General features: G+C 42.8%; 3 protein-coding genes across 3 annotated transcripts in view; 2 read left to right on the top strand and 1 right to left on the bottom strand.

The window, feature by feature from the left end:
* The window catches only part of Iav (transient receptor potential cation channel subfamily V iav), a 54,237-nt gene extending 53,358 nt beyond the window's left edge, over positions 1–879 (bottom strand). The window contains exon 1 of the mRNA XM_076893231.1: positions 58–879. Within this exon, the coding sequence (XP_076749346.1) occupies positions 58–879 (822 nt within the window). The remainder of the gene's footprint in view (positions 1–57) is intronic.
* LOC143422531 (leucine-rich repeat, immunoglobulin-like domain and transmembrane domain-containing protein 2) overlaps positions 1–26,311 on the top strand; it is a 238,939-nt gene that overhangs the window by 200,065 nt on the left and 12,563 nt on the right. The window lies entirely within an intron of this gene.
* LOC143422556 (icarapin-like) overlaps positions 11,220–26,311 on the top strand; it is a 54,571-nt gene continuing 39,479 nt past the window's right edge. The window contains exon 1 of the mRNA XM_076893305.1: positions 11,220–11,484. Coding sequence (XP_076749420.1) covers positions 11,418–11,484 — 67 coding nt within the window. The 5' untranslated portion in view covers positions 11,220–11,417. The remainder of the gene's footprint in view (positions 11,485–26,311) is intronic.

Raw genomic sequence — 26,311 nt, 5'->3', positions numbered from 1 at the left:
TAGAATCTGAATAGAATCATTTCAACTACGCGAAGAGTCGCGTCGAAGAATACGTACCAATTTATCGCAAACAACGACCATATGCAGTATCATGTTCCCAAACGAATCCTGCTCGTCAGGATCGGCGCCAGAGTCCAAGAGCAAATTATAAACGCTCTCGTTCGCGCAGCAGGCAGCCCAAGCGAGAGGGTACTCCCCAAGATACGCTAGTCCCTCGTAATCCGTATTCTTCGCTGGATGCGTCCGTTGCTGATCCCTGGGCAGGAAGAAGCTGCCCAACGCCCGCTGGGAGATGATCGCGCCCGCCTCGACCAGGTCCTGGACCAGCTCGTTGTTGTTGTACGCGATCGCGAGATGAAGGGCACTGGCGCCAAGGTATTCCTCGCCCTCGACCACGTCGATGGCCAATCGTGGAAAACACTTGAGCAGGATGCGCGCCACTCGCGTGTGCATCCTCGTGTCGCATATTATCAGAACGTGGAGCAGAGTCTCGCCCAGAGAGCCTCTGTACTGCATCTGCCAGCACGCCTCGTGATCGTTCCACTGAGCCAGAGGATCGAACCGCGACAACGAAGCCTCGATCGGTAACACGACCTGCTCCAGGTCACGGAACTTCCAACGCAGGTACTCCGCCCGGTTGATCACCTGGCCCTTCCCGTCGCCGTACATCAGAACGCCAAACTGCTCGCGAATCAATTTTTCCACCTCCGCCTGGCCGCCCTGATTGTAGGACTCGATCAGCTCCCCGCCCTTCTTGTAATTGGCCAAACGGTACAACAGACATTGGTCCTCGTCGCTCGCCTGACTGATCACACGATCAAGGATCGAGCCAGCGTTCACCTGGCTGTCGCGACCTCGACACGAGCAGACACCACCCATTCAGACATCACCCCCTTGGACCTGCTCCTGCTACGTCCGCGATGCACGCGCTTTCTTCGCGTGCCTTCGTACCAGATCGCGTCCCTTTCTCTAGTCTCCTGCTCGTGGATGCCTTCGCGAGAGACCAGTTATCCTCGACGATGGCTTATCAATCGCCAGCCGAGTGGAATCTCTGTCGAGCAGCCTCAGGTATCCTCCAGGACGAGGGTCTTCCCATTTTTCGACAGTTCCGCTCGAGTGGACGACCAGGGACGCTTGTCCGCGTGGCTAACCGTGGTCGACTCTTCTCGCGTACTAGATACAGTCCTTGGAGAGACTCCTCGGGGCCGACGGAAGGTGGCACACAGGTGGTAACTTGTTCGAAGGCTATAGCAACCAGCTTCGTGAGCGCGCGGGTAATCTATAAGCAGTACCTGGCTCCGCTTGACACGGCGGGGTCACTGGGTGATGGCTCAGCTTTTCAGAGTCGCTGTCAAAAATTGGTTCGCTGTCGCGTGGTGCAACCTTGAATTACTTTTTCCCGTTTTATGATATTTGAGGGTAGCTTTTGTTTTTTTTTTTCTTCTTTTGGTAGCTGATGAGACTTTAGTTGACTGAAGAATTTATTGTAGTTACGTCTGGGGGGTTGCAATCTTTGAAAGAGACAACTGCAATAGTGGACTGAGATTTCTTCTTCTCTTTTTATCGAGATGACAGTACGTCGATGATGTTTTGAGGCACCGCAGATAATTTTTAAATTGCGGAGAATTAAGCTGAGACGTACAAAGTTGATAAGAGATCATTTTTTATGTTAAAGCATAGAATCGAAGCTGTTATCAACTGACTTGCAAGATCGTTAAGTCAGAAGATCAAAGAAGCAGTACGTTCTGAACGATTTCTCTAAAAATGACAAAATTTACCACAACTATTCAAGCAATAAATTTTAATTAAAAATAGCTAGTTCGCCAAGGAACAAAAGGGCAGAAAAGGCAAAACGCGAACTTAGAGATGGTTACTTTAGTGATTCCGCGAGCAGCACGAAGAAAACAAACGAACCGTTCACAGGAAGAAATGAACGGGAACAGAAAACGTAATTCGGAAGCGGCGCTATAGTTACATGAATATAAAGCGACGTATTGTCGCCGGTTCGATGAATGGGAAAGCCGGGAAACGCTTTTCCAAATCGACGTCCACTGGATGAATAAGGGTGGATCGGTCACATCCACGTCATAGAAACGTGGAACAATGAAAGAGAAGTGTATACTTGCCGCGCGCGAGAAGGGTGCGCGTGTTTATACGTTTCTAGACAAATAATGCATCGTTTACAGGAATACCGTGCCGTTGCGAGTTCGAGCGCATTCGAGCCATATCGTGGATCCGCGGGAAAAATCAATCAAACGTCGCGAAACAATTCTACGGGGCACAGTCTCCCGTAAAACACTCCTATCACAATGCTCGCGACGCACTGTTTTCAAGTGAAACTCGGGGTATTTTCAACGACGCTGTATAAATTAGGGAAGACTTGACGCGAACCAGAGAATCCAGTGAAATTTTAACTGCTGGAAATGAATTCGAAAATGGAATTTCTCGTTAGTATTTTTTTAGAAACAAACAGTTTTCTTTATTATTCAGGCTTGGAAAGATATCTGTACGTTACAAGAGCTATATGAACAATGAGGACACTCGACAAAAGATTTGGGATTCTCTTGCTTTAATATGTTGAATGCCACGCTAATTATATTGTGAAAAATATCGAATAGAAAAGTGAATGAACGGTCGAAGAAGGCGCAAACACCTTTCTTTAAAGGCTTAAGAAGCCATTACTCTACGAACCCTGGGGGTTGAACGCAAGTAAAACAAAGTATTCGAGTACTCGACACGAGATTCGCTTCTGTTTCCGCGCTGACATGTTGAAATGATTCAACATTTTAAGCCACTAAAAATTGGACGTAAAAATTTCGGTTCTTTCAATATAATAACTTGATGTGAAGTGAAAAGTTCGTGCAGCTGGATGGTTTGTTAGAAATAATTTTGGTATAAGCTTCATCCCTCTATCTCGGACAGGAGGGTGGATACGAGGGAAATTTGGATCATCCGCTTTCGCTCTATTTTAACTGGCAAATCGTGTAAAAAAATTTTCAAAGGAAGTCTGGCCACGTTACAAAGCCACGTGTTAGAGAATTTTCCTTTGCGAGTTCGCATTGCAGAAAATGAAAAACTTGGAAAAAATACTAACCGACGATTACTTACAACGCTGAAAATAATCGTAGCGTTATTTTAGCGTAGCAATATAATTAATCAAAGCTGTGTAATAATATTCTCCGAGTGTTAATAATAACACGATCATGTGTTTAATATTTCTTGACGAACGGGATAAATATTTCCATTGCACAGCTCGCAGCAAGTAAAATAGAAATGCTGTATCGGTAATTGAAATAAATATACTTCTGCTCTTGGCCAGTGTGCTTTAGCGATCAATGTACGATGTAATATTCGTTTTAATCGCATTTAAATTTCTCGGTTTTATCAGTTGCTAGAAAACAATTTTATTTTCCTTTCATGGTCCGCGGAATTCATTGCAAAGTCCACGGGACGGAGAATGATCCGGCCGTCAATAAAAGATGAATCGGACGAATCGATTAAACAAGGCAATATTTCACGTTTTAGCGCATGTAACACCTTCAAAGTCATTCGCGGAGCATGTGCTCTGCTTCAAAGAAAATATTGATGAACTGCCAATATTACTTCCTGGTAAAAAACGCATTGGATAAGAACGGTCTGATCGATGTTCAATTTCTACGTAAAGTGTACTGCAAACAAACGATACGCCTGGAAACTGAATAGCATTTAGACACGAGCATTTCTATTTTACAAAGTCAGACAGAATTCTTTTTAAGGAAACGAAATTCATTTTATCGATAAACATTTCGAGAATAAATCAGTCGAATTAATCGACTGTCAGTTTCACTATAAAATATCCACGTGTGTTTTCAATACATTACTCGAATAGATAATTAAATATTTTAGTCTCGATTTTCATGAATCGCAAAAAAAAAAAACGTCTCCTGTTTTAAATTTCGCTGGAACAGCGTCGCGAACGCGGGTGTGGTAGAAGGAAGACACGCGTTTTAAACGAAGCAAGTTTAAAATCGTCGCAGTGCATCGCTTCGTACTTTCCAGCGTGCAAATAGCGCGGCAGAAGCTCGAATCTTCTGGACACGTCACCGTTAGCAAGTCGACCGTACACGTCCAAGGAGAAAATATATCTGTATGCTACGAGCATATGCACGTACGTATGCACGATGTAATTACGATATTTCCAGCTGCGGTGACTCAACATTTGCGCCGCGCAATTGTGCTGGTACCGGTTTCGAAGAAGCATACTTACTGTCATTACGCCATTAAACCGATAATGAGGAATAGCAAGTCTGGCGACACACTATCTAAGGTACGGCTCGGTTGAAAATCTTTTACGTGGCGTATGTATCTTCCATCGAGCTGTAAATACCATTTGACAATTTTTATAAAGAAACGAACGTTTCTTTAAGATTACGCCCTGACATCTTACGTCTGATCGTCTCGTTTGAAGCGTAAATACGCGCCAAGGTAGTGCTGTAACGTATGCGCATAGAATTAGAGCAATTATCGCTGCCATCCGGAATGACTGGGTTATAGTTTGAATGACAGGTCGATTTGCAATTAGATATTAATTGTTCGTGAAATTATCAATAACTTTGTTATTCTTTACTGGCAAGTAAATCTACGTTTGTATCATGTACCGATTTTGTTGAAACTTGGTACACTTATAGAGTAGTTGATAATATTGAGCATAATATTTTTTTCATTTAAGGGAAATAAAAGAAGATTAATCGAAAAAATTTAACATTTAAGGGAATCGATCGTCAAAGTTGAGGGTGTTAAGGAGACGTTATGGTGTTTTATATGGAAGTAGCGTGCACAGATCGACGTGATGGTGCATGGGGTGAGCCTCGAAGACAATAGCTTTGAGGATCGAACAGTTGTCGATCAATCGACACGTGGCATGTATCTTTATATTCCAGAACTTTGTAGTTGCAGAGCATATGCTAGGATGTTACTCGTAGGAATAATTAATAAGCTGCAACAAAAGAGTATTCTTGCTAGCTCTTTATCAGAAGAGGCCATGCATTAGAAGCACCACATTAGGCCACGTGTAGAAGAAGAACACGTTGCGTACTATTTGGACACATGTCGTCAATTGTCATGAAATGCTTTACGACATTATTATCATTAATTTTCTATTTTTACATATAAATTTTAAACTGGTTATTGTATCATGTTATATTATCTTTCATACCCCTAATTTTAAGGATTGATTTCACCCCTTAAATGTTGATCATTGGTAATAAAAAGAGAAATATATCTAATATCTTCAAGTGATCTCCAAGTGTACTAAGTTTCAATATAATTAGTGAGTAATACAAAGTTCACTCGTGAGAGGGTCTTTAATATTATGAAACAAATTTGTATCATGTATGTTCTATAAACCGAGTCTTACGTTTAAATTATTATTGCATGCGATCTTTATGCATATGAATATCTAATAATTCACATAGGTTTATTTACCTTGGGAGCATGCAAATATGGCGGAAGCGATGCTTCACCTTTAAATTATAGTTCATTACAATTTTCTACATGCACCTCTGGCCATTTAATAATTCACATAGATTTACATTTATAATTGCGTTAATAGGAAATTAATATTAAATGTTCTAGCATAGATTATTAATTATAAATCACGTAGTCGTACAGTGTTTCGAACACACTATTTTGCAACATTACTTTCTATTATATTAGTATAAAACATTAATATAAAAAAAATTAATTTCGTGAAAAAAGGAACGTTTGCTACCTACGTCACCATGTGTGAGGTATTTAAATATTTAAAAAACATTCTTCTTCGACAAGCTCTTTTCTAGGATAAGCTAGCGGTGGGAAGTTCGAGTTCCAGGAACCACCCTCTTAGGATTTCGCGTGACTCAAGGCTCGAGAATTTCAAAGTTAAGATATCGTCACGAAAAATTTTGGCAACTCGACACGCGAAAGTTCACGGACAATTTTGCCGAAACCAAGTTAATAATAGTACTATCGAACGCGAGTGGTTGAAGTTCTAAACGAAGTTTCGTCGATTCGAACGATTGAGACGGGTCATCCATTTACAGTTTTTTAATAAGAAGAACCTATTTAAGTTCGTTCAACTTTCTTCCAACCGCGGAATACATTTCGAGCGATACGTGATACAGAGAAAAGTGTATCGATGTGGTGATAAATCGTTTAATTGATTTCGCTACCACGTTGATTACATATTCGAGTGCTTAATTGCCTATGCTTATACACGTGTAACTGAATAGTCGTCTGCGTGTGTGTTTGCAATCCACGTACACGTGTACTAAGAACGATCGCGGTATTAACTGTTAATACACGTTACACGTGTTCTATGCGCCCCTGCATTTCAATGCACATTCAAAAGCAGCACCTATTGAATCTGACGCAAATAAATACTCTCGACGCATTTCCATCTCATTGTCAAAATTCAAAGTCGACTGAACCCCCGAATCAGGGTCGACGTCCAGGCCAATCCGAAATCAAATCGATATTTCCCAAACTTTTCTCATCGTGTCAAACTTCTCAAGTTGGAAAATTTCTCAAGAACGCTAGAGTAAAAATTTTAGCGCTTACTTATAATAAACGATAAACGCAGATATACTAGATGAACGAAATAAAAATATATTTCAATCTTCGTGTCATACCTATAAAAGGAACGTTTTAATAATAAAGCGGACAGCGTTTCGTTGGTCTCCAGTTTTTCGTCGCTTTCAGAATTTTTTGTGGAACACTCAGCGATTATTTGCAGAGCACCAACCCTCTACGAAACAGAGTTTGTGAAACTGTGTTAGACTGTTAATTTCATCTCTATTCTTCACAAATTGCACGCAGACGAAATCAAAACGTGATGTAGAATACATGTACAAAATTATTTATTCGCTAGAATGATTGAACATCAAATTGGTTCAAGCTACTGCAGACTTTATCGTGACTAATACTGACGAACGCGTAAACGAAGAGAAAAACCTGAACGAGAGAGGTTGAATCATAGGTATAAATTGAAGATGGCCGCGAAACTATAATAGATACATCGAGCGACGATACCCATCCCTCCTCCCCAGCAAGTAACACAATCGTACGAGCGTTAGACATTTATCTCTTATTTGCGCATACAGCTATATACCTGTGTGTATATAACACGGCTGGCAATTATTCCAACGACGGCGAAATCTAACTTTGCTACAGCTATATATACGCTATAGATGTTCTTTGAGTTAACGTCTTAGTTCGCGAAAGAGAAGTGGATCTTATACGTACATAAAACGGGCGAAGTCTATTCAAACTTTGCTCGTAGATCGTGCCGCCTAAGCAGTAATTTCGTTTGAACGCGAAATATTGTTATCGCGAATTGTTTCATTGTCCGCCTCCCGGTGGGTTACGCTGGCTGAAATTAAGCGCGTTCCATAAGGAACACGGATGATCGGTTTAAGGGTCGCGGATAGAACTGTATCGACAGGATTATTAGTCTCGCCGTTTCGAGGGACGCGAGCGTTTCGTTTCTGCTTGGTAACAATAGAGATTAATGGTAGAGTACGAAGGTATAAAAAGTAGGTAAAAGAGAGCCAGGCTATAAAAGGAGCAATAGTGTTAAACTAAGGAAAACAGAGAGAGGATATTACTCATCCAAAGTGGCTGTTACATTAAAGTGGAATACTTAAGGAAATAAAGAAGGTTCGGAGAAAATTCGTATTATAATAATACAAACATCTACAGGCAGCCACGATGAAAGGAGTGCTTAAAAATGTAAACCAGAATGCTTACGTTATTCTCTAAATTCGCCGTCGATGAAATCATTCCTTCGCGGAATCGTTGAAATAATCCAGCTTAACGCAGCTCCACAATTTCAAGTAACACAATCGATCTAACTTTATTAATCCTTCGACAATTCCGTGAAGAAGTATACAAATCACGCGTCTTGTCTCGCAGCCTTCGATCTCATCTTCGATTTCCACGAATTACGCAACCGACACAATCGACGGACAGAGATGTTTGCATCGCAAACGAGAAGTGGCGGGAAACCACGAAGATAAAGGTGAAAAAAGAACAGAAAAGAAAGCGACGTGTCGCAGCAGTTGGCAAGAGATTACAAGTAGAAAGTCATTCGCCTGACCGACATCATGATATCGACGCGGGGAAATGGTAACGCGTGGCTTTATGGTGTCCGATAAAACACCGGAAATCCCCGTACATTCGGAACGCAAGCCACGTTGTTTACGAGAACGCCGAATTAACGCCACTGCCTAGTCTTCCCACCGGAATTCCCACGGGAACTGATGATCGCCCGATTTATTTCACGGCCGAATTTCACGGCCCCAACGAGCCATCCGCGTGTCGTCGGAGGAACGCGCCAAGTAAATCGTTCCCACGTTATAAAAGGATGCAAAAGGGCGCTTGTTGCTTTATTCATCGACCTATCGCAAATTCGACTCGATTTTATTTCTCGTAACGCATCTCTATCGCGAGTTTCTCTACAAATATTCCCATCGATTATCAACGACTACCGCCTCTGTCGTCTGATTCTAGCGCTCGCCATTTTACGTAAAATGGCGGAGACGCAGCACTCGCGCGAATTTTATATTCGACAGTATGGTCGCGAGCGTGGGAAAACGCGCGTATTCTCGAATGATCTCGCTTTATTAACTCGACGCGCGATTAAACCGATCATTTCGCCAGTCCCTCGAGCGGTATTCCGCATTTTCCGCGTTGAATCGCTGCGTCGGAAGAAGCGAGCGGTAAACAGAGAAGCAGGAATGAAACACGTGGTCACGGTCGATCCGAGGAATGCGTCCTTGCGAAATCGACGACGGTTGAACAAGCGTGACAGTTGTGGACTTGGAAATGAACTTTTTTTCCTTGATAGAGCGATGAGTAATTGCTTTGGAAGATCAAACATTGTTATCAACCCTCATAAACAGACTTTTATTTCCATATGAAGGAAAATTTTTAATTCGAGGTCTATATTCTGATATAAAAAGGAGAATAGCGTTTAAAAGCTGCGTTCAATTCTTTGCAACGAATTTGCGAACATTCCCCATTTTACCACCTACCCTTTGCACGTGATGGTCGACTGCGCCCTACAACAGTTTACTTTCGAACTGAGCTAGGCTATGCGCGTGCACAGTTCCACGGTAGCATCTCGAAAATTCGCTAAAACACACAGAGCCGCGTTAATGAAACCTCTCGTTTGCATTCTACGGCCGGTATGATCGCTTAAAGTGCGTCGTAACGGCTCGCGTACCCGTTCCAAGTGTCTTCCATTTATATGTACTCCCGTGCGCGGTCGTTCGAAACGTTCGCGTGATCGGTGACCGGTTGGAGCTGCATCATTAACTAAGACGAACTACGCGGTACCATCGACAAATTCTCTATTCGCTAGTGATTAAGCATCCTTCGCTCGTAGACTGGAAAAAGTAGCCGCACATTTTCTAACGTCCCGATTTATCGCCAGGATAGTGGTGGCCGTAGAGTGGCACACGTGCATTTGTACCGGCGGTACTGAGGTTAAAAAGTTTGTAATCTGGCTTCCTTTTGCCCCTGTTTCTTCTTTTTTCATACGATCGCAACTAATTATTGGGTACTCTAGCGTTACTGTTCCGTGTACAGTTAGTCTTCCGTGTGAAATCATCGGTTATGTCTGTCCGTGAACGTGCTATTAATGTCTCCGTCTAATTTGAATAAAATTTGTAAAAATATGTACAAGGTAAAACGTATTATTCCGCCGCGTCAGCCTGCGTTGCATCACACGTTTGAGTACGAGTAAATAAAATTGCGTAAGCTCGTTATATTTTTAAAAATAATCAGAACTTTCCATTTAAGAAATGATGAAACTACATTCGCAACGTTTGATCTTGCTTTAACTGCACAAAAACGTAACAAATTTCGATGTAATAGGAGCATAGAGGTAGAAAAGACGTAACAAATTTCAATGTGATGGTAGCAGAGAACGTTATCACCTTTGAACCGATGTAGAACCGATTAATGTGCGGAATGATTCAACGTAAACTGTTTTTTGTGGAAATAGATCGTTGATACATTGTACCTTTGGAAAATTCCTAAGATTATCTACGAGCAGTCTGAATTGCCACGACTTCGTTCAGAAATGCTTCGTTTATAAGCGCAATAGGAAATATGGCGCAACCGCTGTTCCCGTCTTTTATATCTGAATTAATTTTATTCCAACGATGCGCACACTTGCCTTGACATTTAATGGGGAAGCGTAGTATCTTGAAGCGACCAGAAGCGTCCAAAGACGGAAGCGGTGAAACCAATTATATGTACCGTTCCATTCTACTGCAATCAACGACTGCGGCTATACTGCAATTATAGACCGGTTAATAGTTGTTCCAGAACGTTACGAGACTTTGACTCGATAGGAAAACATCTGCCATCAATTAGCTCGCGACAATAACGATCGGGAGAAATTTATTTCTCATCCTTCGAGTTTACTCTGTACAACGTGATACTCCACGACAATCAGGAAGCGAAATTTAAACGTCCACGATACGAACAGAGAGTCGAAGGATACGCGATTTTTATAATACATTCGAACACATCATAACTATATTAGCTTTGCTTTTTCAAATACTCTCCGCGCGATTCGATAAAACCGGAAACGCAGACTATAATGGATTGTTAACGAAGTGCGTACACACGAGCCATCGCTCGTGCACAGGCAAAGCGGCGCACGGAAACGATAATTCTGTATTTCAGACGGCGGTTATCAAATTTCATTGCCATAAAACTCCCCGCTTCGTTCCAATCCAGGTGTACGCGTGCACCATAAACGCCGCGCAGGTACATTTTAGGAAGCGAGTAAACGCAGCTGCGGCTGACTGTTACTCCTTTCGCGAATTATCAATCGTACACGTTCCAAGTGTTCTGTACCCATTCGCCAGCGATCGACGAGTAATTACACGCTCGCAGTTCCAGGTAACAATGAAAAAGAAGTCGTCCGTCGTGTTCGAGCCAGCGAACCGTATCGATAAATTTCATTGCACGCGAGATTCATCGTCAAAGAGGACGCTCGCGATCGTTACGCATACGGTGCAGCCGTTAAACTCGACCAGCGAAGGAGCGCGACGTTGAAATAATACCGGGAAGTCTCTCGAATGAGTCAAGCAGCGCGCCGCGCGGTCACGTGAACCGTCCGGTCACGTGACCGGGACGAGGAGGACCGCGATTGGTCGAGCGGCGGGCGGACAATCACATATAGAGTGGCGCGAGACAAAAGTCGTAGTGCAAAGCGTCAGCGAGTTTCAGTGAGCTGGTTCTGTGAGTGACCTTGATCCCCTCGCGAGTTCTGTGACAGTCCCGTTCGCAACAGGCCAAACCCGCCAGTACTAATCGAATCATCGTCCCAGAGGCTTTACCAGAGCGACTTTTCCCGGCGCAGCCTATCTAAACAGGAAAGGAGAATGAAAACCGTCGGTGTCGTGCTACTCGTCGTGGCGTCTTTCGTCGCGTCCACGTACAGCTTCCCTGGTGAGTACGCACACACACACACACACACGCCTCTCCCCTCGGTTTACGATAATTAAACGAGAACGCTGGCCCCGTCCGTTCGTTTAAAATTCGCTAGCAAAGACCACGTATGCGCACGACGGAAGAATAGGGATTCGAGGCTGACCGCATCGACAGATGGATCGGTCACGTTCGACGTTCGACCGTTGTTGTGTCCCTTTGAAATTAGTTGTTCTCGTTTCCGTTGGGGGAAGCCAGTCGAAACGGTAGTTTTTCGAATTACTTATTGGCTTGTCCCTTCGCGAGGGAGAGTCTGATGATTTTTCGAAAGGAGCGTCGTTACGAGCGCGCGCAGAGTCGACGCGTACCAGAGAATTTCTTGGCAATTGGTAAGGTCATATTCGTGATCTTGTCGCGTGACAGTCTAGCTAGAAGCTGTTTCGAGCGAAAGGAGCATGCGTGCGGAGAGTACGTGCCGGGGCGAAGCGTAGAGGCACTGGGGTGCTCGAAAAGTCACGTTCGTTAATCACACAGCCTGTTTGTCGTACGTGTGCAGAACGTTCGATTTTTCGGCTGCGCCGTAATCTCTGGTCTCGTTCACCGCGGCCAAGTATCAGAAATTTCTAATCGGACGACTTCCAAACGATCGTTAACGACGAACGCGGCGACCGACTGGGAATATTCGCAGCGGGCGAGTCGCGTGGAACATGAAAATAGCACCGCTGAACGAACCGGTTCGAATGCGGTGCCGTGACTCATCGTAACAATCGTGACGGATTAAGGATCGAAAACAAACGGTTCGATCGGGACGGATCGATCCCCGATGAAAATATTTCCATCGATCGAAGCCTATTGTCGTCCCCTCTTCGAAACGCTGTTTATCTTCTTACCGCGATCGACCGTTGCGCGCGACATTGGACATTTATCGCGTGTCAGCAATATCGTCGGAAGCTTCTCGAAACGGTTCGAGTAATAACCGTAGCCAACGTATACTGACGATAACAATGGAGTAGGTTAAAGAGGGAAATAGACCTCGCGTAGTAGATAACATTTCGCGTATTTTCCGCTCCGTAAGTTGGTTCACGAGCCTTTCGTTTCCGGAGCACACCGTAGGCGTGCGCATATTTGTAAATGGACTTAACTTTTCTCATACTGGGCATTTTCGTGCCGGAACAGTGCCATCTTACTATAAAACTTCGCAAATCAAGAGCCGCGCCAGCCTGCTGTTGTTTTATGCAGTTTTATGCGAAAAGTTGTACGCGAGACGCCCGTATGCACAAATACTCGTTTGCCCCCTCTGAACCCGCCCACCCCCGCCCCACGTCGGCGGACCCGGGAATATTGCCAATTGGCATATGTCTACTTTATTACTACCGCGGCATAATTCGCATACGTGTCTTAATATAGCGTATAAATTAATGTTGCGGGTTTTCGACCTTTGCTGAACGTTTTGTAGACATCTTTTGTATAGAATAAGTTTCAAGTTACTTCTGAAATAAGTTTTTAAAATAGAAAATATTCTAGCGAGACGCCTGTTCAAATATCCGTATCTCAAATTGGATTGTGCTATTGAGTATAACGCGAAGAGTATTACAATATGCATTGATACGTATACAGTGATATAAACTTTGGAATTACGCGACGGAATGATTAAATTATAAAAAATTACAACGCTCTCGATTGATATGTATTAATAGCTAAGCCTGATCGGTTTAACTTGTTGACGCAATTTTCCGACTAATAAATTATCAGAGCTGTTCGCTTAAATTAACCGAAACTGAAATTAACACAACACGTTACGCAATCGCGATTATTTACGATTACGCAACGATGCACGCCGTCGCAGAGAGCATCTCAAGTGCAGCACCTCCAGCAAGGCCAAGCGTAAATTCTCCCTTCGCCTGGAAAACGGAGGACTAATAAAACCGCGAGGCAAACAAAACCTGACGAAAATAACCGGCACCGTTGGAAATTAAAATACCGCTGAGAAACTTAATTAAAACCGACGATCGGCATAAACAGGCAGCCTTCGTCCGCGTACGCGAACCGTCAGCGTCTCTCTTTTTTAAGCCGATTAACCCGCGCGGCGTATTCAAACCCCGTTGATCGCGCGGCAACGCGCTCGATCCCGCCTGTTTACTCTTCGCCACGCTATTTTTTCGCTCCCTTCTCCCGTTTCGAAATCGCGTTACACGCGGGCTGAAACGAGCATCGCTTGAAACCCACGTCGACACCTGTCCCCGACCAGAGTTCGCAGACGAAACAGAACGGAACTGGCGAGGAGCAGAGACGCGCAGAGAGCGTTGAACGCGCTCGGATCGTTTATGAGGCAGAAGACAGCCAGAATAGTTGGCGAAGCATCCGGGCCACTCGTAAAGTCTAGTATGAAATTCACTTGGAGCGTGGACTTTGCTAATTAGTACCGACGGTCGTTTTTGCAAGCCCGGGAACACCCGGTCGAGCTCGTTTAATTGGCGCCGTTTCATTCCGAAGATAATTGTTCGGATGAATTTCCGTCGAACCGGAGGGGGATGCTCGCCGCCACCCATCTCGTTGGTCCCAGTCTTGATCCGAGTTTCGCTGTCAGTCAAGATTCCGCCGCGCCTCCGTCGCTGCGCAAACATACACTCGGCATTGTTTACGGTGCTGATGAAAAAGTGCGGGAGCAAATGAGAACCGTTTTACGGTGCATACCCCCGGGGTCCAGCGAGGAACAACAATTGTCATTGTGCTCTTTCGTCGGATTGTTCTCCAGATTAAACCGTACTAAATTCGTGCTGGACAGGGAGAGAGAGGGAGAGAGAGAGAGAGAGATCGATTGGACGATCGTATCGCATATTTTTGTCATTCGTAATTTTACCTGGCGAATTAATGAAGGAGATAATAGTGTTATTGGGGAATTATCGTAGCAGAGAGTTATAAATGAGATGAAAATTGTATGAAAAGTACTATTGGATAGAGTGAACGGAACGATTGATCGTTTCTTGGTTAATATTTTATGGGAACGCGAGTCGCATCGGTGCGAATCGGCGTTAAAAGCGATTTTAAACAGACGTTACCTATTTTAAATCTGTTCTAATATTTGAGTGGCGTTACGCGTGACTCCCGTGCACACTAATTCGCAAAATGTATACGGGAAAAATCTGTGCAAATATTGGGGTACACACAGAGAGCGGTTCACGCGTGTTCAAAATAATTTATGGACCGTGTCGTATTGTATTTAGCAGGAATTTTCGAGCGCGTACATATCGCGCCCGATTGTTAACATATTTGTTTTATGATTTTTCGATGATTCACCGGAAGTGGCTGGAGGACTTGGTGTTACCTCCGCGCATTATTAAAGCTTAGCTCGCCTTCCTGATAGCCGCGCAATTTCTCTTCGCATCGTTTTACATTTAGGAATTTATATGCACTGCTCGTACACGTAATTCCATAGATGGGATACGATTGAGACTTACTAAACTGTAAACAGTGTTTACTGTGTAATATTTACGATATATTATTGAAGCAATATTTGGCCAGTGTTATTTAAATAGCGTATGGTATGCACACGATCGATTACAATTATGGCCAATTCAGAATCGGTTACTTTCTCGCGCGAAAAATACTTCATTGAGCCGTAGAGCAATTAAAGCGTATCTTTATCAGTCGTATACCGTATAATATGGTAGATACAAATATAATAACTCTGAAATCGTTTCTGTTTCAAGCATTGATGTATAATATTCGTTAACAGTTGCAATTATTTAACAGATAGCGGTGGTGTAATTAAAAACATGATCGTACTTCTACATCGATGATTTAATTCTAGGAAACCAAGTAACACGTTCGAGGACGCGCTCTAAAGAAACAGTTGCCAGTAAAAAACAGGCAACCGTCGCAAAAAAGTCGACAGGAAATGTCCATTTAACGGATAACTGAAAATCAATAATAGCAAAGATTAAATAAGATAAAGTTGTATACTCGACCTAGTCGTATTTCTATTCCATCTCTTTTTTGTTTAGATATATCCGTCTCTATCCGTTCGAGAAGTATTGAAATATTTTTATACGTATAATACGTCTGACGCAACGAAGTTCCGTAATGTTATCAAAATTGATAACATCGAACACGTAAAATGTATATTGGCAAGAGAAGCAATGTAGGTCAAACCGTACTCCATAACGTGTTGTAGTATAGAATATGCAATTAGTATGTAAGACGTAATGCAAACTGTCTGGCATCGTCGTCAAGAATCCTCTGACTTAAATTTCTAAAGTCTTCTTGCCCTTTTTGTTCGCGTATCCTATCATCATGTGCTTCCTAGTTTATATCGAGACTAGTCTAGTGCATTAAAAAAATGTATATGATTAAAATTTAACCTTTTAAAGGAAAAGTAACAACATGATTATTTATAAAACATTTATAATTTGCTGACGGAATAAGCGAAGTTATTACGTATTGTTTGTATCTCTTATGCTATGAACTGAAAATTATTTGCATTGTTTCCATTAAAGAGCCCTCGAGTTCGAAGACAAAATTTAAACAGCTCCACTGCGAAGTCCTCGAGTGCAAATGGTTAATATAAAGTACCTCCATTTCTAATAACAACTAACAGCAAATAATAATAATAAAAAAATTCTGTCGCATATTCTCTGTACAATTTCTACTATACGTTTCGTGCAATTTAAAAATTTATAACCGGACGCTCGAGTGCAAAGTGGTTGCAGGGGTGGGTGAAGGGTGTGCGCGAATTTTTCTTATCAGCGTTTGAAATAAATATGACACATCTAATTGTTAATAAAAATTGGAATTTACATTTATAGTGCCTCTTGTACGATGCTATTCAACGTTGAGCGTAGCAGCAAACATAATCGTCATAAATATTAAACGCAGATGCTTCCACAACCGTTTAACCTTAACATTCGTCGACGATCAAGAGTGCGGTTCTTTCCTGCCTTTTTTCTCCGGCGCATTAGCATCTATAATTGCTACATATCGCCGGAGGTGCAATTTCACAATTGAGATCGGTGAAACATTCAAACGAATGCATTTCTTACGAGGCCTGTAATTCTTCCCTCTGAACACGCACGCTCGTACGAATAAATCATTGCTGTTTAAGCCTCGCGCGAATTAGTCAAATTACTCGAGTCTAAGCAGCCTGAATGGAAGCAGTTTCTCGATGCGAACCTGTTATTTTATTTAACGCCAGATATCCATTGAAAATCGCGAACGATACGTTTTTTACGTTCTCTCGCTTTGGCTGTGCTGGTCGAGTGTTCGAAACGCGGCTTAAATCGGATGCAACTACAGTGCGCGCGTTGTGGATATGGAATGTTTTATTCCGACGATGCGAAAAAGTACATTATCGTAACTTGTATGCAAATTTGACAGTGACACATGAAGTTTTCTTTTAACTTCGAAGTTCGCGGAGAGGTGAGCGATAAGTAGTTGCGCGAGGTCGTATTCCAGAATGGGAATAACAATTTGAACGCATCCGCGCGACGCGTCGCCATTCCCGAATTCAACTCGGATATTTCTTTTTCGCGTACGCGAAATCATCGTCGAAATTGACGCTCGTTTCGCTGGAATTAATTTCGCATCTGGCGACATTTATTAACCGGCTGCGAATCACGCCGATATACAAATTAATTCGCGGCGAAAAGGATAGCAGAGGCTTTCTAACCGGCGTTTAATTACGCCCTGAATAGAATACGCAGCTAATTACTTCCGACGTTGTTCGATCGTTAATTAGTTTATCCAGTGTGTCCAACTCCGCTAACAGGGTACTGCGTTTCTTTATCTTTTTTTTTTGCGGCTATGCCCGCCGTTCACTCCTTCCTTGGTTCCTGCCAGCGTGTATCCGCGGTATTCTGCAAAAGTCTTACTCATTGTTAGCTACATAGATATCTCGCTGGTTTTATCTAGCGACAATTGAACGCGTCGTTGGAAAATATCTGAAGACGTTCTTGTATGAGAATGTACTTTTAGACGGTATCATCGTTGTGTCGGTATTGCGTGATTTTATCTAGCTCTCGGACTTGTTGAAAAGTCTGGAATATAAACGAAACTTTAATCTGAACATTGTGGCGTGGACGTGATTTTAACGAAAAAAGAAGTCGTGAATGAACATGCTAAATAAGTTTGTTAAAGTCATTGTTCTGGCGTGGATAAAATGGCAACTTCGGATTGTTCGCTCGAGATTTTTTAATGTAATCAATAGTTCTTATCGATTAAATGCTTTTACAGTTTTATGAGAGATATGGCAATTGCAGTGATTTATTTTAAATTTATTTATAAAATAGTTAAACATATTTGTTTTAGAGATAGATCGAAACTTTTATTAATTATCCGTTGTCTCTGATTTCCTTGTAAGAAATATTCCAAGTCATTGCATTCATAAAATAAATAAACTGAACCAATTGCAAATTATAATCGAAGTTTATTACTTTAATTTTATAATTGAAGCATTTCTATTTCCAAATGATTAATCGTTTATCGATTAATTCGTTTATAAAACGTTTATAAAAACGGAAAATAAACGGACAAAGTAAAAAACGGGGGCAAACATCAGTAAACTGAAGCGAATGAATCGCAGGTATTTCAACAATTTTTAGCATAGATTAATACAGAATGTGTTTTCGATTGTATTCAGTTTTCATATCATTTAAGCAACTCGAAGGTTCCCATTGTATTAAAATGAAATCACCGCACATACAATACATATGCACGCGCCTCCACCTAATAATTCAGAACCACTTCACCTTCAAAATCTACTTTAATAACTTATTTAACCATTCCTATCCCTGATCCATTATCTATTCAAATCAACCTCGCCTAATCTAATCTCCACCATTCAAGCTACCCATTTCTCTACCTACTCCATCCAATTCTCATTGTCAATCAAGTTCACCTTCTGCAACGTCCCCGACCACCTCCACTGCACGTTCGTATGAATCATCCAGGGGAAACCAATCCTCAGTTCCCACAAAACAAATACACATATACATGCCATACGTTTCCACCCTCTCTGAGTTCCACTCATTCGCTCGAGTCTTCCGAACGAATATCTCGTGAACAAGGAACCTCGATGGCGGAATACAACGAGGACAAGATAATAAAAATAGAAACACATTAACAATCTATTTAATGAATACGAATCTACTACTCTCTTTCGAGTCTGAACGCTGATTGATCCTTTCACCCACCTCCTTGCCTGACCCACTCCTCGTCGCTCTTCAGCTGTTTTTCACAGAGATCGTTAAGTCTACGTCACGTATCAGTGTACTATCGCAATCATTTCATTCCTCACATATATTTACTCAAATAATCGCAATATATTTACGCAAATAATTCTGCAATACGGTTGCAGACAGTGGCAGCTCGTGGTTAAAATTAATTTGTGGTACTGCAGAGTTTTATACAGAAATTTTTGTATCTTTTTCGTAAGTTGGGGAATGGCTACTGACATTAAGCTTTAGGATTGTATATCATACTGAAATCACTCATTATATTAAATGTTATCCATAATGTCTAGTGGAAATAGGGGATGCTGCAGTTCTACAATATCTACACTCGATTCGCCACTGATTGCAGACAACAGAAAGTCTCATTTTGCACATTAAACTAAATCCAAAATGAAGAATCATAAAATAACGTCTTCGATTTCGTTCTCAAGCAAAACGATATAAAAAATTCATTAGCTCCGCGTTCACCAATGGTACAGTGCAACGATCATACACGATACCCATGGCGCGTTACACTTGACCATTGAACCCTTAACATCAAGACGATTCCTCTCGACAACGAACCTTCGTACGCAATTTTCTAGTCCCAGAGACTCTCGTCTGGTTTCGTCTCGTAGAATCACCCACCGATTCGAATTCCTCGCCAACGTTTCCCGAACAGGCAGCAATCATATTTTTCCGCGTACACGCTTCTGTTAAATCATGTGTATAGAGGTGGCATGGCCGTAGACGAAGCGCAACCACGGATTATGGCCGACTCGTATTATTTTCCTGTCGGGACCAGGTCTGCCCGACCGTTGACGTAGTAGTGTGTACCGTTCGCTTTGAGTGGCAGTGGCAGCGCAGAATATGCGGTCATTAGGTATGCCGGCCGTGTCGCGGCACTACCGCCTTCGAGTAATTTAAATGAAAAAAGGGGGTACACCCCAGCCACTTTGCCTGGCCTGGGTGCTTTTTCCCCGCCTGATGATCGCCGCATCCGTGTTCGCCTGCCCGCCCTCCCCCTTTGCCCGCGGCTCTAACACGTTCGACCCGCCATCGCGACCTGTCTCTTTCCAGGAGGGTCAATTTAGCGCACGATCATCAAACAATTTTCGCTTATGATCATGGGAACTCCAACGATACGCGACAGACCGCTCGTCAGCGCTCGTCGAAACGCGACGAAATCGAGGTGAAAGGCACTGGCGGGGTGGAGGCTGCTGGTTTCAGTTTCTAATGCCCAGCCCTTGTCGCGTTGTTACGCTCGCGTTACGAATCCGCTGCTGGACCGCTGGCTGCGGACAGGAAGTTGCTTCGGGGTTGTGGATCTTTGCGCGACGCTGTTGACGTCGATCGTTGACTCGACGCGATTCAGTTGCGGGTAGCGAACGCTTTGTCGGACGATGAAGTCATTTGCGTGGACGGTTCGGTCACTTTGCATAGTACGTTGTCTTTGAAGGAACGCTGGGATTACTTTTGCAGTTCCGTTTGTCCTTCTGGCCTCCTACGTTTTCCTTCGAGCGAATTTCCTTCGAGCTTGGACGACTGTCTGGATTGTCCTGTCGTTTTGCGACAAATAAATTGCATTGGAAAAATGTTAAACTTTCCAAAGTGTATATCTTTGATTTACACTAGAATAATGTATATTTGATCGTTATTTCAGTTTAATTTTGCGGTTTATTTAAATACTTTTTGCGCGAATAATCCTCTTCTCGAGTAATCGTTGGGTTTCGATAGTTGTACGTCGAATTATCCTGTTCCACGCGAAACTTAAACTCGCGCTCGAGCCAGCTCGAAGATCGTCGTGGTATCGAATGCGGGTCGAAAGTTGGTCCAAGTCGACTCGATATGCAGTATCGTTGGCGGAAATTAGTCAAAGTCGATCGGTCGAAGTGTTTCTGACACTTGGACAGGATTCGTGGGAAACGAGGGGTCTGTTTGCCATCGCGCGAATCGAAGTTGTCGTTCCAGTCCTCCCACGAAATAGCCCAGAACTATATCCTAAACAATTTGCTCGCGCGCACCGGCGTTTCGAATATTTTCTTCGATCCAGCTGGACATTTCGACGAGCGTTTCGAGTCCAGCAAAGTTCAAACAATGCCTTTTTCCCTTTTATTCATCTCTTTTTTTTAATTAACCTCGAGCAGACTCGACGCTCTTGATAAATTCCCGCGAATCGTATTCTGATTAATTGACTGCTCCCAATTAAACTTGTCCCGCGTTTAACTGTGTGCAGATTGAAAAGTTGCGCGTTTTTTGAAAGCGCACATTTTTTGGAGACGCGTGTCGCGCGTTACGAGAATCCATCGTGTTTCGTGGAGATGGCGAGGTGGAAAAAAAAGGGCACAAGGATTTATAATTCTGTAAACTGCGCGAGGACAATACTCTGTACTCAACAGGACACGAGACACTTACGTCTGCAAGGTACTCGCGCCCTCGTGTCCCAGATAACTTGCGATGTACCGCTGGAAAAGGACGTGTTAAGATTGAACTTTTGTTTCGTCCTCGAACTATATACGCGGACGCGCAACTCCGCGTTCAAGTCGAAACAATAGCGACGGCGTTCCACCTTTTTGAAAATCGATAAATACTTGTGCCGCCGGAACTGTGCGACGCCGGGGGTCGTACAAACTTTTCGATGTGATAAAATTTCATAATAATCGAGGGAAGCGGTAACAAGTTTTTAACGCGCGCCATTTACGAAGCCAATAAACCAACGAGTGGATGATCATTTTGCAAAATTAATGAGAAACGTATCTTCGATTGCTTTTAGGTATTTAAACGATCTCAAGATTAGTTTTCAAACGTCATGCGTATACTTCATAAAAATCTGTTATCATTTTCTAATTCATTAAGGTGAGAATTTGTTTGTTTTTCCATTTGGTACGCAATGAAATTGCTAAAACGATTTGGCAATAAAATACAGAGTGCGCTAAAATTACGAGAGTTTATAATATTAGAACGTAGAATAATAAGATAACGTAGTTACGTATAGATTTTAACGGCGTAACTCTGCGGCCATCTCGCCACGGTTATCAAAATTCGTGCGATAAATTCAACGTAACGTTACATAAAAAACACGAGACGCAACTATCAGTCGTTACGATGCTTAAAATATGCACGGGTATACTATTACCGAAAGTGCTCGTGGCGCACTTTTGTGATTACGCCGTTTCGTAATGTCGCCTCTCGATGCAATGCCAGCTGATTTATGGAAATAAGAAGTAAATTAGCGTTTTCCGCGGCGGACTCGCGGAGGAGCACGAAGGGCGATCACGTAATAATTCAGTACCCCGATGGAGTCGTATTATGTACACGGGAAACGTATTAATTCTTAACGGGGCGAGAATTTAATTTTAATCTACGAAGTTCGCGATCAATGGTGCCTGCGTATCCGTTTGCCCACCGGTAGTTAAACGGAAATTATATTATCAACTTCACTGATAAACGGAGCGAATTTCTGGTCTAATTATAATTTCGTTTAAAGGCACCGCGTATCCTTCTTTCCTTCCATTTTTCAGTGGTAAAGAACGGCTCGAGAGCGAGGTAACAAGGGTCCTTCATTTTTTTTCACTTTGGATAATGGAAATTTCAATATATAAATGGTGTTTGTTTAGATCTCGACGAGCGGCGAACGAGACTTGATCGCGAATGAAAGGAATTGTTTTCGAATTACCGTTTCGACGTGTCGATTCGACATTACAGAAGCGAAAAGGATAAATGTTGGCGAAATGACGCATGTCGCATTAAAATCATTAACTGGCTGTTAATAATAAGTCAATAAAAGGTGCCATGTAATTACAGTCGAGTTTCGTTGTGAATAACGTTTTATCCGTGAAATATGTAACGTAATTACATTTCGTGCAGACTCGTTGCCGATCAAATATTCAGTTACGTATGGCTTAATTTTGTTTTATCGCTCGCGAATGCACGGTTAACCCGCGCGGAAATTATACGAGTGAAAAAATCATTCTCCGCGTGTATTTCATAAAGTGAGCGAGCAAATATTTGGAAATGAGAGAAACGTGAAATCAAATGATATCGAACAATTAAAAAATTCATGCACTTCCTGCCAAAGACCGAAAAGGCAATGAATCGCAATTAATCGAGGTGAAAAGGATATAGCGTAACAGATTTCATTTCTTTTTTCCTAATAAGATATCAGAAGGGAAAACCAAACTGTTAATAAATCTAATAAAAATTCACTCGTGCAATGAAGAGAGCGATAAGGACATTTTTATACTGAATTACATGCAACGTTCATCATCTTTGAATCAGTTTTACTCACGATCAGTGATAGCGAACGCGAATGAAAAAATCCCTTTCGTTTACACAGCGTACTCAAACTTTTACTGTGCTCCACTGTTCGTCTTCGAATTGCACCGTAAATAATATTACGACACGATATTAAACGTCCGCGAAAACGGGAATATTACTCCTTTTTATGGAGAGATAGAGATTGCGGGGCGACGGAGTGAGCGGTGAGAGGAAAAAAGGGACGAAAGTATCCTCAAAACGTTCTGCTCCTTCTAACAAGATCTTAATAAGGCGTGAAAACTTTTCAGCGTAATGTAATTTCGTGAAACTTTCCACGCGAAACTTCTCATATTAACGCTTCGATTTCGCACCGGCCGAGACAGGATAACACCTTCGCGAAAACGATTGGTTAAACAGACTCCGGGAAGAGGAGCCTTTTCAAGGGAACGGAAACGAGCGGCTCGAGTAGTTTTTAACGATTGTTACAAAATATCTAAAAGACCGTGACGAGACGAGAGAGTCAATAAAAATGACACATACTAGAGGACGAACACAATATTTATCGTTCCAATCGTCGTTTTCTTTTTGCCATTGACGCCATCGTAGTTATCTTTAACGCTCCCACGAATCCTGGATATCTTCGATCAATAGAATCAAATAAACGAATCGTTACTGCGCAACGAAAGACCAAAGGCGAAGCAGATTTTAGAATCACCGCGTACCGTGTTTTATTCCACCTTAACAATTTTTAAACTAGACTTTACATGTAGCGATAATAATAGCGAGGGAGTTGCTACTTTAACCCTTTAACTGTGAACTCTGAACCCAAAAAAGAAATTATAATACTAAACAATATAATCTCAAATTCCTGTATAAATCACAAAAAGTGTACAAAGTGAGAAAGTATCGTACGATAAAGCATAAAACGCGCAACTTGTAATTACAAAAACTTGCAATCTCAAAATTGATATTACAATTATAGAAAAATCGAATTTAAAGATCAGGAACAAACACCGTTAAAACGTAACAACGGACAACAGATGATGGTGCAAAGCGAAAGGGGTAAAACGCTCGTCAAAGGGCGCGAGCATTCGCTGGCGTTGCGTTCTCCGCGCGAACCGTAAAGAGGCGCAGAGGATATGAACATCGACGTCAAAGACCGAGCGCGTGTACGGGGATTACGATCGACCATTGAATATTCACGGGAAATGGCGTGTATTAACGGTAATGGGATAGGTTGGAACGCGGGAAAAACGGGCAGGCTTGTTATAAGAAGAGGCGCGCGGAATTTTCGGCAGGGAAACGTGCCAACGCGACGCGGCGGTCCCGTTCCGCGCAATCGCCATTTCGATTTTACGCTACGTACAAAGAATTATGGAAGCGCTCGGTCAGTCGACAGACAATCCAATTACCAGCGAGTTGCGAAGCCCATAAACTTCGACCCCTGCGGTTGCTAACTATCGAGTAATTATGAATAGTCGAGTGCATATCGCGCGCGGAAATCGCAATTGAATTGGTTAGTTGGAAATTCATTTGGATGCAATCATAAAGTCCCGTGCTCCCTCTATTATCTCCCGCCTTTCTGCCCGTTGTTTCTTCTCTTCGCCGCTCGCTTCGATTCATTTTCGATTGTTCGTAACCTGTATCACGTCGCCGCGTTTCGATACCATCCAGCGTGCACCAGCCGGACCACTTCCCTTCCCCGTGTTACGTACACGGTAAAAACTCGATGGCTGCGCGAAACGGCGTAAAATGGACGCGTTTATCGAGACTCCTGCGGTAAACGAGGTACATGCGACCGAGAGCAGGAGCAAACATCCGCGTGTCTTCTTCTGCTCTCGTTTCTCGTTCTGTTCGGTCGTCGCTAAGCAATCGCGCGCGACATATGTTGATGGTGTATGGTAATGGTGCGATGTAAGTGGTGAAATTTCAATACAGATCAGATTACGTGAACAACGAATGAAATGCTCGATATTTAAATCGTACCATTCTATTCCAAGTCGAAAAGTAATTACGTTTTCGACCAATTGCTATTTGTTTAGCTAGCAGTGGAGGCTTCGCATATTTTCAGAGATTGCTGACTCTTCTTATTTAAATACTGATTAGTAAAATGCAAGACGATTACATAGTAAAGTGTCGAATTATGTTATACTAAATTAAAACTCTTTTTTTTTGGGTCTAATATGAAGATACGATTTGTTTGTGTGTATGGTACACGTATGTTCTCATTGAGAGGCGACCGTGCGATCGAGCTTCTCGTAAGAACGCTGTTTAAAACGGTAACGATACACAATTAACAGTTCCGCGTGTACATCGTGTTTAACAATCCAAGGAAGACGCGGAGGAAGTTAAAGGAAACGTGCTGATTGACGTTGACTCATCGTTGTCGCGCTACTTTGCCCCAACGACGTAATTGACTCTATGCATGCCCTCGACTTCAATTCTCTCCTTTGTTCCGCAGACTTGAATCGTTATTCGTACAATCGACGTCTCATTCATAGATAGTGGATTACTTTGTATCCACAATTTCAACGTTTCGTTACGGACAAATTGTCGCGCAGTTTCATCGCTGCAGCAGCCATCCAGCTCGTTTTTTGTGCACGCGACAGAAGATCTCGGGTTAAGCGAAGGTCAGTCGCGCGATTTCTCATCAATCCGTCGATAAATGTTCCACGAACCACGGATCAAATGTTAACGCAAACCTACGCAGTCGTCGTTTTAGGTATCGAAACGTTTATCGAAAATCGACAGGAAACGTGTTGACGCGTGCACGTTTTCTTGATAATCGCGACATCGATGTTATTGCGATCGTTGAAGAACAACCACCGCGAGAGGAAAGTGTCAAGATCGATTGTATATTCTTAACGCACGAGTACAGCTACGTTAGCCATCAGAAAGAGAATCGTTTCTAACGTATCCGTTCGATGAAACGTAGCCCTCGAGCGTGTTATTCCAGCCACGTATCGCAGCGACTGGCGTGGCTTGCCCGGTTTTTGCTGATTAACGCCAGGCGTTCTTCAAATTCTATTTCTGGTTGCGGCTGATGCGCTCGAAGTTCAAGTGCGCGAACGAACCACTCTTTGTACTCTGCAGTGCTGTCTGTTAAATATGCACGAACTATTAAGCGCTGATAGAACGTGAAGGAATTCATCGCCTAGGTGTTTACGGCACCCTTGTCACGAACCTGGCGTATACAATCCGGCGTCTCTTCCTTCTCGTTTTATTCTTTCTCCGTCGAGCGGGGCTTATCGTCTCGAACCAATCCCATTATGTAACCTCCGAGCGTATAGAAGATGGCGAGCCAGAAACTAATAAGGAATCGCCTATTACGGCCGATGTTTCCTTAACGCGCGGATATCGTATACTTGAACAACGACGCGGGAGCT

Source organism: Xylocopa sonorina, chromosome 3 (assembly GCF_050948175.1).
Source record: "Xylocopa sonorina isolate GNS202 chromosome 3, iyXylSono1_principal, whole genome shotgun sequence".
NCBI classification, from domain to species: Eukaryota; Metazoa; Arthropoda; class Insecta; order Hymenoptera; family Apidae; genus Xylocopa; species Xylocopa sonorina.
This window is presented reverse-complemented; position numbering and strand designations above follow the sequence as displayed.